This window comes from Candida albicans, chromosome 2 (assembly GCF_000182965.3).
Source record: "Candida albicans SC5314 chromosome 2, complete sequence".
NCBI lineage: Eukaryota > Fungi > Ascomycota > Pichiomycetes > Serinales > Debaryomycetaceae > Candida > Candida albicans.
Window position 1 is genome coordinate 658,389 of NC_032090.1, and position 13,199 is coordinate 671,587.

General features: G+C 33.8%; 3 protein-coding genes across 3 annotated transcripts; all 3 read right to left on the minus strand. All coding sequences in view use genetic code 12, as the record gives it.

The window, feature by feature from the left end:
* Positions 1 to 506: 506 nt before the first annotated feature.
* Positions 507 to 1,637, minus strand: STP4 (Stp4p; the record flags this gene model as incomplete). Its single annotated transcript, XM_715935.2, has 1 exon — positions 507 to 1,637. The coding sequence occupies one exon, from the start codon at positions 1,635 to 1,637 to the stop codon at positions 507 to 509; it is 1,131 nt and encodes a 376-aa protein (XP_721028.2).
* Positions 1,638 to 5,260: 3,623 nt separating this feature from the next.
* FEN12 (fatty acid elongase) lies at positions 5,261 to 6,139 on the minus strand (the record flags this gene model as incomplete). Its single annotated transcript, XM_715934.1, has 1 exon — positions 5,261 to 6,139. The coding sequence occupies one exon, from the start codon at positions 6,137 to 6,139 to the stop codon at positions 5,261 to 5,263; it is 879 nt and encodes a 292-aa protein (XP_721027.1).
* An 890-nt stretch (positions 6,140 to 7,029) lies between these two features.
* ROM2 (Rho family guanine nucleotide exchange factor) lies at positions 7,030 to 11,175 on the minus strand (the record flags this gene model as incomplete). The annotated part of the gene is made up of 1 exon (XM_715932.1): positions 7,030 to 11,175. The coding sequence occupies one exon, from the start codon at positions 11,173 to 11,175 to the stop codon at positions 7,030 to 7,032; it is 4,146 nt and encodes a 1,381-aa protein (XP_721025.1).
* Between the last annotated feature and the right edge of the window lie 2,024 nt (positions 11,176 to 13,199).

Sequence of the window (13,199 nt, forward strand, 5' to 3'; positions counted from 1 at the left end):
ACAATTGAGTGGAACGACAATCATTTTGACTTTGAGTAAAGAAGAAAAAGCAAACAACGGCTGATCCGGTACGTGAAGCAGGAGAAGGAAGGAAGGAATGGGACGAGATCGGCACGAAGTTCGGAAATTCAAAAAGCCGTGGGTAAGAAGAAAAAGAAAATTGTCTCAAGAAAAAGACGACATGGCTGTTTCGCACAATATGCAGTGATACACCGACGGATATAAATTTTTCCATTTTTAAATAATATACGGTGCTTGATTGAAAAGAACACATCTCCATCTGAACGTAACCAATACTATCTACATAGATTTATAATCTAGCTTCCTAATAATTCAATGCTGTTCATTCCACTCACTGTGGTAATTCTTTATATGTAAAGTACCTTCAAACCCATTCAACATTCACTTAAAGTAAGAATTAGTAGATAATATTATACATGTAATTCATTTATTCATTTCTCATAGCATATACAGACTATACATAAGCTTAATTTAACTCTCTTCATTTAATGTTCTTTTTTGATCAAATTAATAGCATAAGGACACAGATTAGTTTCTATATGATTATGCATCCAATCATCGACATTTCTGAATTCTTGTTGACACATTCTACATTTACCATTAACTAGATTTCTTTGTTCCTTTTTCGTACCATTTGGATATTGGAAATGAATAGCTTTCAAGTGATTTTTGAATGTATCACATCGAGAAAATATCCCAGTATTATGACAACAATGATCTGGTACACCAGTATTACCAGTTACTTTTTCTTGATTCTCTCTTTTAGATGAATCGATGTTCTTGAAAGGACATTTAAATTGTCCTTGATCTGACCCTATTTCTTTCCAATGACATTTGACATGTCTGAATAAATCATTTGGTCGAGCAAATCCTCGTTCACAATATTTACAAATATGAGGACGATTGTTTGGTTTCAAATGAGTCGATTTATGAGTAGCTAAATTTGAAAAATATAAATTACATTCAGGACATTGTTTCTTCTTTCTTGGTTTCCAATTTTTCTTATTCTGTCTTGGTGATATAATAGTATTTGAGTTTTGTGGTTCATGAAGTTGCTCGTTTTCTGATTTCACTGAAAGTTGAGGTGATGTAATAGTGGCATTAGACAGTATAGCTGGATGCAGTTGTTGTGAAGTAAACAGTTGCTCTGAATTTTCTGTCAAATTTGACGTACTTCTTGGTCTTGACACAGGAGCAATACAATTTACATTGGGTGTAGTAGACATACCAGGACTTAATAATAAAGTGCTTGAAGAATTTGAGTACACAGACGAGGAAGCCGGTCTATCGTTACTCGGTATCAATAAAGTGGGTGAATATGAACTATTGGAAGGTGTGGGTGAATTCGACGAATAGTTTTGGAATACACTAGCTCGACTATACTCTTGCTCATAATGTGGAAAAGCTGGGATATCCAAGGAATGTATTGATGGTAAAGTTATTGATGCATGTGGATTATGTAATTGTGGTGGAGAAGTCATGGTTAATGATGTTGAGGTTGGCGTAGATGTTGGAGATGGCGATTTAATAGAACAGTAATTTTGGTTGTAATTTTCTTGTTTTGTTGGATATTGTGAAGTTAAAGTATTACTTGGGGTTACGGCCATTGATAACATGTTATAATTGATATTATAGTTAATAATACAGTGGTATATAGTGGAGGTAATGAAAGTGAAAGCACAAGAGATTAAAAATTGAACACTCTGACGGTATATGTACAAATTGTGAGTAAAAGCAAAAAAACCGATAATTCAACAAGAAGGTGAATTTCAAAAACTATGCCCAAGATATATTGACTAAAGGATTGACAGCTGCTTAAATACTCAAACCTGACCTTGCCACATATTACATAACACTACGGAGTGGTTTTTTTAAAAAAAAACCTAGTTATAATAATAATAAACAATGCAAATGTGAATAGGGGTAAACCCGACCAGTAATGAATGTCGCATGCTACAACAAATGTCTCCACCTCCAAGAAAAAAAAAACTTAATAATATTAGTAATGATTAGTTTTATCTATTATTGTGTTGCAACAATTGTTACATATCGCGGCCACTTTCACTAACAAAAACGGCAACGGCAAAAAATAAAGACAGCAACAACAAGGCAACAACATCCGCGCAAAAAAAAAAAGTATGTTGAAAAAAAAAGCAATTTTTTGTTTAGCCTTCTTTTCCGTTTTAGTAGTGTCGTTTGGACACTACCCTTTAGGAAGATTCATCTCGGCTGTAACTTTTGATATTGCCGAACCACTGTATATATGAACAAATGGAATTTAAATCGCTCAATAGTGTCTGATAGTGTTTGGGGGAATTGTGTGGAGGAAGAGCACAATAAGAATACATTTATCAGTTCATATCTCCTTGTTTTGATATTTATGTCATCATACTTGAAAATAAACTTTCAAGACAACTATGCTCTCTGGCGTGGGTTGATTTTAAGTATCGATTGTTGATGTTAGGAGATAAGAAAAGTAAAATAGGAGAAAATGAAGATGTAGTTGCGTGAGTTGATAGATGAAGGAGGAGTGAATGGAGGGAGGGAGGGAAGGGGCGAAGCAGTATCCCAAATACTGGTGGAGTTACTGTGAGGAACGAGGTAATGTGTTATTTTTAGTCAAGGCGTAGTAGTTGCTTGGCTGTGTGGCCGCACGCACACATGCACTTACCACCATCATCGATGAAAAAAAAAATCTCTCGTTCCGTAAATTTCTCACTTCACTTATAATTGCTCCTGTCGTATTAAATGGTTAAAAAAATATCCGATCAGATTTTTAAATCGCCGAACCTAACAAATTTCTTGTTTTGGATTACACGGCTATACAAATTGATATTTGCGCATATTTTGTTTTCTCAAAAAAAAGTGTAAATTCTAACTTTGGCTAACAATACTAACACTACTTATAAACGTTCGATACTCACTGAAATGTAAAACTTTTTTGTATTTTCTTGGTATGGTGATCAATGGAATGAAATTTATCTAAGCCACTCAACATCACCATTTGGTGAAACAACACCTTAAAGTTAAAAGTTTGCTTGAATATAGCCTTCACATAATATCATTTCCTCTCTTTGCCCCCATGGCTATAACGTACCGCTCTTTTTTTTAATCATCCACTCCAGGTTCTTATTGATTAAGCTCAAGGTATATCTTCTCTCATCCAATGATTTCAAGGACATTTTTTGTGTAATGTGTTCGAAACGACTAAGAAAAAAATAGGAGATGATGATAAAGAAAGAGGATACGTGTGCGGATTTCTCGTTTTGTGTACCAATCTTTGCTATATCCGGAAACAACAACTGATACGGAGAAACTAATGACCAGATACTATTATCCGTAATGACTAGGATGTTAAGATCGTCAATGTATTATTGTTGAAAGCCACTGGTATACTATGAACTGCTGGTTAAGTTTACCCAGTCAAAAGTTCACAGGACAAGTTTATTTGTACGGTATATGCCATGTAAATGAGTGTCCCATGAATTCCGCATCACACGGCAGAAGTCCTTTTTTTTTTTCTTTCATTATTTCTTGCTATTGTGTCTTTGACTATTGATCAAATTAATAGATAGATTTATTTTTTTTATGGCGCTATTTTAGTAATGTCGAAAACACAAAAGTCAGTAAGTACTTTTTTACAATGTATTTGAAGGAATAACCGACGAAATAATGGAACTAACGGATAGCAACAGAAATACCAACAGCAACAACGAGACAAAGAGCATTTGCACATATGTTGCCTGATCAAATATAAGAAGCCATTGTTAATGTATACAATTGCCCAGACTTGATTTACTTTGGGGTAAGCATATTCCAAATTGTGGGTTACTGTTGTTGTCTCAGATTATTAATGTGACCACACTACAAGGAATCCGATGTATAAGCACCCAGTCATCATTTAATGGTGTATCTAAAATATTTGAGCCCGCTTTATCTACAAGTTTGACCTTACCCGTTTTCTAAGTATTAGTCAGCAAAAGAGTTGATGCTAGCTAATTAAAAAAAATGATCACGGAGTTACTTAGACTGTGAAACTATTAGTAAATCCGCGATTAGCGATATACGATATAGTGACAAATCATCCACAAAGAGTTTTGTAAAGTATTTGTAATTTAAAACATTTTGAGTGTTTATCCAGGTTATCCAGTTTCAGTTGTAAAGGAAAATGGTCCATTTTTTTTGGCGGCTGTTGTTTTCTTTGCTTGGAATTTCAAGTGTTATATATCCGACAACTCTTATTCACGCTTAATTTTTTTTTTTTTGGGAAGGGAGAAAGGGCGATGCAAAGTAATATGTCTTGCATCATGTGGGCGGATAAAAGACAAAAGAATGAAGAAAGTATCCGGAAAGGCTGGATGCAATTCTTATTGTTTAGATGTAAAAATTAAAACAAGTAAAATGTCGTTTTTCATTTTGGTTTTTAGTTTGATCGATTGTGTTAACACGGCTCGGAGTTAGTCAAGTTTCCAAAGTTGGATTGTGCGACTATTGCCGTTCCGTGTGGCAAAATCAATTTCTCAATTGAGCATTTATTTTTTTTTTGCTCTTGTTCTTTGATAGTTATTACGGACTTGACTTTGTTGTGTTAAATGAAATTTGGCCAAGTCATTATCATCGACAATCTACTGGATACAGAAGGCAACTATAACGTTAGCCAACAAATCTCAACAACTTGTCCAGTATCTGAAATATAAAATTTGATAGAATCCATACTGCTCATGTTGAAGTTATTTGATATGCAATTATTTGATTTTCTGTTAATTTCTACCACGAAAAAAAAAGAGTCATGTAGTTCCTGCTACCATACCAGACCAAATAGAACAGAAAAATTGGGAGACGAGGTGGGGGGCGTACATTGACAGATTGCTCCATGGTTAATCTTATAGATTACAAATAGAGTAGTTTCATTCTCTGGCTTTATATCTTATGTCCTATCTTTTGAAGTACATCAGTTTAATATAATGACTCGTTACAATTTAACTATAGAATGCATTTGTTACTTTCTACTCACAGTTGACTATTGCCCTTCAGATATCGTATCTTAGTAATTTTATCTCTGTATTAATTGTTTATTAATATTACTTAAAATTGATGGATCTATATATATATATGTATGTATATATATCCAATCGGGGATTGATCTAGAAATTATAATGTTTAGAAAAAAGGGAGAAGGTTAACATCTGTGGTAACCAATTCACTCTCATCTTGACATGGTTGGGTTTACTTTTCCTTTCTAGGCTTTCTTGACTTTTTTAGATGCATTACCGGATTTCTTGTAAACAGTGATATAGAAACTGATAAACAAGATCAAATAACTGGTCAAGATCAGACATCCAACAACGGCAGCAGTTTCAGTACCAGAACAATCTCTCATTTTACCGGAATATTTATAAACGAAATGAGTAAATGTGGAATAATAAACCACACCTAAATCAATAATAAATTGAATAATTTGAAATCTGGTAACCCATTCTTTCCACCAAACTCTAATACCTCTAGCAGCCAAGAAATAATACCAGTACATAACCACATGAACTGCCAAATTCAAAGTGATTGGCACCCATTGAACTGAAGTGTACCCGGTTAATTGAGTGTAGCATAACCATGCAGTGGCTCCATGATGATAAGTATGCAAGAAAGTCAATTTCTTTTGTCTAAGGACCAAGAAAACGGTATCTATAAGTTCAATAAATTTAGTAATGTAATTAAGATAATATAATACAACTAATTTGGAAGTATAAGCATTAGGAGAACAAATGGAATGATATGAACCACCAGAATGGAAAATAGGAATGATTTGTTCTAAAATTAAAACCAATAATGTCAATGATAAACTAGTTAAAAATAAATTATGAATTTGAAATAATCCATTCAATTTTATAACTGGTAAATTCAAAGTACTGATAACAAATCTACCACCAAAAATAACAATATAATAAATAACAATAATCACAGCTGCTTCTGGAAATGTTGATAATGGAGTAATACCATTAATAAATAAAAATTCCGATGGGACAAATTTTCCTTGAGAAAGTTTTGAAGCAACGAAATCAAAAATTGGCCATAATTGGATACCAAATGGAGTTTCCCAAGTAGGAATTGGTAAAGACATGTTCAGTGGTTAAGATATTAAAATATAAAGAAGGAAGGAAATGAACAAGTGGGATTTGCAAAAAGAAAAATGTTAAAAAAGAATGGTAAAAGAAATTGCAGACCAGTTTTTTTTTGATGTTTGGTGTTGTTGGTGTTTGTTGTAATTGTGTTGAAATTGTTGAAATTTTTTTTTTCGCTGTTGTTGTTGGTGGTGGTGGTGGTTGGTGTTTATTTATTTCTTTTTTTTTTCTCCTCTTCCAGCAATATCTAAGACACGTTAAATACATTTTATTGGAAGTATATGCCTTCCCTCTTCCATTATTTCTAATTCATATCATTTTTCAATTTATTAATTTATAAGAATATTAAAACTCCTAATGAAAGCTCTTTTTCATTCTTTTTGAAGGGTTCCGAATGTTCCATATCCTTCTTACTATTTCCGTCTTTAACAATTCCTACAATCGAAATTGCGGGTTCTGTTGCAATTATTGTCGCGCGTATTTTTTTTTTTTTGGTTTCGGCAAAACATAAATATCTTCTTCTTAATGTCATGAGTCAATATCTACGAGTCATCCTACTCTGTATGACTCGTCCTCTTACAATTCATCTTGCTCTCTTATTAAATTCAAGTAGTTTGTGACTTTAACAATTCCATGATAAGTTGTGTACATTAAAAACTTATACAGATTTCTTTATCTTAAAAAATACATTAGACGTCAATACTTTTAATTGTTTTTTTTTCTTTTATTATTGTTTTGTTTAGTATAGTTTAGTTTTTACTTTAAGTATATTTTATATTAATTGTATTATAGCAAACTCACATAACTCCCATCTCTACCACCAACTTAGTATTGTCATTGTTATATTTTTTTTTTCCAACTCACCTCATTCATATACAATTCCATCTCTTTATGTTGGAGACTTTGGTTTCAAATTCAAGAAATCAATGGAAATAATAATATCATATCCATTTTCTTCACAAGCAAACATAGCTTCATGTTCGTTCGAATGCAAAAATCTAATATTCTCTCCCGTTAAAGCTCTTAATAAATTAGTTGTATGCAAATCTCTAATTTCAACAAATCCAGGTTCAAATGATAGCAAGTAAGGGAAGAAAATCGCAACATTTTGTGGATTACCTTCCCAAAATATCCCCCAATCATGATTTGTTCTCCATCCATTTCGATTGATCAAAAATACAAATTCAGAATAACACAATAAGAAATCACGTCCTAATCGATGAATTGCTAATGGTGTCACACTTTCTCTTTGTGTTGCAAAATCTAATGAAGGGTCTGCTTCATCCAAAATCGATTCTTTGGTTCCTGTTTGAGAAGATAAAATTTCAAAACCTTTAGCACACCCAATACAAAGTTTAGTCTTCAAAAATGAGATGGAAATTGGATCAGAACTGAAATTAATTTCTTGAATTTCTAATCTCTTGTTCTTATTCTTATTCGATTTATCAAATGGATTAACAGGCTCAAATATACAAATTGAATGCAGACTACCTGTTCTAGCACCAATCACTAGCAATTTCCCATCACAAACACCAACTTTGAAAAATGACACATGACTCAAAAGCAATTTCCCCAGTTTGGTATTCTTCACATGATCCAAAGAATCGGTACAAGATAAATCAAATTCATATAATGATTTGTCACTCAATACTAACAACTTGGAGTATTCAACAATCACTTCAATTTGAGTGACATAAGTTTTGGAAATGACCATAGTGGGATCACTACAGATTTTTTCATTAGATGTGGCACTAATTGAACGAACAGTACTAACCCATACCCCTGAATCAGTACCATACAACAATTTCTTCCCACCATAACAAGGAACAGCACAATTGATTTTATTATTCCCAGTGAATCTTCTCGTTTCAAATTTACACAATGAAAAAATGTCATTAGCATCAATTAATTTCTTCTGTTGGGCCGATATTTGCAGCAACACTTGGTTCTGAATAGTCAAGTCATCAGCAAATAATGAGGCGTGAACTTGATTACTACCTAACCCAAAAAAATTCAATTGGAATTTAGGTGTTGATGAAGAATTCAAAGTATTACCAATATAATTAGATTCTGCTCTTTGAGGTCTTATACTAGTATCAGATACCAAGGATCCATGGTATCTATGAGGCATGATTGTTCTATTAGTGGGGATCTCCATACCACTATTGACAAATAACAATGGTAAATACATTGGTTTTTCAAATACTTTATGTTGTTCACGCTTGTTTTGAATCTTGTGTTTCACTAATAACAACGCATGTTCAAACAAGTATAAATCAATTTTTTCGTTATCCCTCTTTCTATTCAAAGTCACTTGATAGATAATACGATTATTGTAGGATAATTTGAAATTAAACCTATTTTCCAAAGTTTGTTTGCCCAATAACCTATGCAAAACCATGACTTTGTGTCGATCAGTACATTCCCCAGTTTGGATATTGATTTTCACCAATAATTTCTCAATCTCTTCTTTTGCTTTCGTCAAATACTTGTAGTCGGGTGACTCTGGCTTGGTATGTTTCAAAATACCCGATAACAATAACTGGTATCTTGCTGGTCTTTGAACCCCTTTAATTAAAAAAGATGATAAATCTTGTCTTCTCGATTCTGGTTTCTTTTCAATCGCATCTAAGAATCTAGCATATTTCATATTAACTTGTTGTTGTCTTTCATGTTCAAAAGTAGCAAACACTTTATTTCCAGAATATGTCACAAAAGGTTCAAAATCACCAACATAATCTAAAAATACATCACCAATGGTCTCAATAACGGGCTTTTGTTGTTGTTGTCTTCGAGTTAATGCTTCACTGAGTCTCTTGGCCAATCTCAACAAATCAGGCACTCCCCCAAACACAGTTTGAATAAATGTTTCTCTTTGGTAATCAGGAATAATATTATTGGCAGGATTTCGTAACGGCATAATGTAGAAATCAGTCATAAATTCCAAATCCTTGACGTAGTCACGTTCAGTATAAACAAATTCATAAATCAATTCTTGTCGAGTCTTTTCATGCTTGTCTAATTTATCTAAAACTGATTGAGGTACAGTCTTGTGCCATAAAGTTTCGGTTTCTTCCTGATCATGCAATGATAATTTTGAAACAGCACGTTGCAAACCACCTTGAGGTTTCAAATTTAATCTAGCTTGTTGCTCTAATCTTCTTGGACAGGCAATACTGTAACAAAGACTATTTCTGCTACATGTGGGCGAATAACATTCTGTCAAAATAGTGAAAACTCCATTAACACCTGTTTGTTGACTTGCACTCAACTCCTTACCAGCAACACCTACTGAACCATTACCAGTGGCACTACTAGCAATTTTAGTTAATGATCCACTGCTTTGTGAGGTATGATAATCGGATATATGGTCATTCAAAGCATTCTGTAACTGTGTGCTGCTATCAAGAAACGACCCATGTTTGGAATTTAATGCACTATTTTCCCCATTGCTAACCAGACCAGCTCCTCCATTTTCTTCGTTGAAAAAATCAACATCATTATAAACATTGTTAAAGGCATAAATTTCATGTACCGAATCCCTTAATCTATGATTGTAAGTAACATCATGGAAAAACTTCTGAGCGTCTAATGATCTTCCCAATAACAAGGCCAAGTTACGATCATTTGTTCGAATAATGCGACATAATATATCAACTGCCATTTTCCCGGTAAAAGTATCATGGTATTCCAAACCATCCTTGGTGTTGATCGTCAAAATAATCGCCTCTTTAAACAATTTGGCCACTTCAGATAAAATTGCGGGATATACTGATGGTTTAGCATAATGAATGTTGTGGCTAGTTTGGTTGGTGTGGTTATGATTGTGATTGTTTCTAATAGTTCCACTGGATTGATAACGATCTAATTTGTTGGTATTGACGGATGAAGAGGAACCGAATTTCTTAGTTGATAAAGACGACAATTTACTGATAGATGTAAATGATCGCGATTTTGAGGTTAAGGAAAATGTATGATGAAGGGAACTGCTGGAGGAATTACGAGCGTTGCTGTCTTTACCTGGCAGTTCAGAGATTTGTTGGAAATATGGTTGCAGAGGTTGCAGTGGTTGTTTCTGGTGTTTTAATGATGCCGAAGTAAGTGATTTTGTTCTAGCTTCTGGTGGTATGGGAGTGGGAAAATTCTGCTGGTGTGTAGGTGTGGAAACAATTCTTCTAGCATCAGGGCTATAGTAAACTTGATCAGTTTGAATTGGGGGCAAGTTGCTCGAAGGGGCCTTACGAAGTTGTCTACGTGTCTGGAGTGGAGGCTGTTGTTGTTGTTGTTGTTGTGGTGGGTGGTGTGATTGAATTGCCAGTGGTTGTAGTTGATATCCAGGATCATCATTGTTGACAGGATAAGGAAGGTGTTGTACTGGTGCTCCTGTCCTATCTTGAGTCAAAGATGATACTGATCTATTTTGCTGAGAATATGGATTCTGGTTAATATATCCAGGTGGCATGTTTTGTCTTTGCGCAATGTATGGCTGTTGAAGTCCACCTTGGTGAGTGTGGGTTTGTTGGTTATATGCCTTATGGGGTGACTGCGGATACTGTTGTTGTTGTGGTGGTGGTTGTTGGTAGCCAGAAAATGATTGGTTCCTTTGTGAAAAATTAGGTGGCGTCATTTTGCTAGGTGAGCCAGGATCCATAGTCGATGAAAAACTATATGATCTTTCCTGTGGTGGAGGAAAGTGTTGATTATTTTGTTCGGCAGTTGGGTAAGGTTGTTGCATTTGTTCTTGTTTGGATGGGATGTATTGATGGCGCAGTTGTGGTGGTTGTGATTGATGAAAACGATTATTGATTGGTGGGTTTTTGTTATGAGCTTGGCCGTCTTGCGGATATTGTTGTGGTTGTGGTTGTGGTGGTTGTTGTTGTTGTTCTATAAATGCTTGAGGCAACAAATGAGAAGGAATATTTACAGATTGTGAGTGTTGTTGTGACATTAAATGTGGGTTATGGTTATTACCATTATTAGGATTGTTCCTCAGTTGGTAAGAATCGTTGTTAGACCAAGAACTATTACTCGACATTATTATAAGTTCCTCCAATTTTCTCCCATGTAAGAAAAAAATATAATATAGTTAAAAAAAAAAAAAAAATCACTTGTTGTTGTTCGCTTTGTCGCCTTGTGCTTCTAAATTTTTTTTTTTTGGGCTTACTTTGTCTACCACCACCAAGAAGTTTTAAGTTAAGTTAGTGTAATTAATTTAATTAGTTATTGAATTATTATATATGTTGTTATTTTTGTTAGAAGAGAAAATTTTGTCACTCACGAAAAAAAAAAAATGTGAGACAGAAAACTGAGAATTTTTTCTTAAATTTTTAGTTTCACTCGTTTGTTTGATGAAAGAAGAAAGAGGGACTTACGGTTCCTACTACTACTACTAATTAGTAATATATAAATACAGTTTTCTTTGTGGTATAAAAAGAGAAGAAGTGTGTGTGTATGAAAGTGTATGTAGATTTGCTTCTCTTTGAGTATCTTTATTTTCTTATTATCAGTTGCTTACTTTGCCCTCCTTTTCTGTGGAGAGTCTTTTTTAACAAAAGGACGCTATATTGTACGATTTGTGGTGTAGTTGATCTTTCTAAATTCATTGCCATTTGGGGTGTATAAATTTCCTTTTCTTCTAGTTTACTTAAAATGATTACATTGGTTTTTTTTTCTTTTCTTTGATTTTGGCAGCTGTACATATATATATATTTCATAGTAAATGTGAAACTCTTAAAAGTGCCCAATTCAAAGGGTGACAAAAAACTATACAGATGAAAACAAAATGTGGATTCACCATGTATATTTGGCAGTGTAATTACAAAGTTATAAGCTCTTATGTATCCAGATTCACCTTCTATTGGAGGTTAATAGGAACAAAGGGTATTCGGAGAGGAAGGAAGAAAGAAAAGGGGGCTGAGAATTTTCTTTTTCGTTACAACTTTAATCGTCTAACCTTTTGTTGACAAATTATTATACCCAGGCATTACTATTTATAACTGGGATCTAAAGTTATGCTGTGTGAATCTCTAATGGTACATGCAATCAATCTACTTTTTATTTTAATCACATTGCTTTATGAGGAAATATAACAACGATATTGGATGATATTTGAATGGGATGCAAAATTTAAACAACACACTCAAGCTTTCTTCTCTCATTTCCTTTTTTGAGGTCAAAACCCTTAATCAGACAAAAAAAAAGAGTGAATCTTCATAGAAGCAGTTAGAACCCTTTTTGGTGTACCTTGCGTAAACATATCATGATGATCGACACTTGGTGGTGATTATTCAATACGTTGGTCTGCAACATGCATTTAATCAGTACGTCCTTACGTACATTTCTATAACTTTAGTTGCTGGTGGATATATCTACGAACTTCACACAGTTTGCCATTCTTTGTAAAGTTTCACAGAGAGACACAACAAGCACAAATTAGATCTAGATTACGAGTCTGTTTCAATAGATTAGCGGTAATCGCAATTTAATAATTAATCGGCTTCCCTTTTTTTTCCCTCAGCACATTACTCTGCAGTCACATTCAATTGCGTTGATTTGTATTCTCTATATTGGCTGTTCTTTATAAACATGGTTTCATCTTTTGCATTGTTTGGTATATTTCACTTTTAACGAACAGTCTGAATACTGTTCGGTGTTAGTCTTGAAAACACAAAGCTAATGAGTAAATCCCAAGGCTGAGGATTTCGGTCTTGTGACAACAAATATGCAAGAAAAAAAAAAGGCGGGTTTCAAAATTGTTGAAATGAGGCATTTTGTTCAGCAGCTTGAGAAGTTCCAGAAGTAGAATTTGTAGTAGAATCTTGAGTAGACATGATCAAATTTATGTATAACAGTGATTTAGTATATTAATCTTAGTTCTCTAAAAATCCTAAACTAATACCAACTTCAAGGAAGTTAGTCTCCTATTTATATTCTTTTAGTAGCCTTTAACACAGTACATTTACAACTAGGTTGTACGTTTATAGTCAGTGAGATTTACACCATTATGAAGTAGCCAGTGGCAAATTCCTTTTGGTGTGACCTTTTACATAGCCACTGATA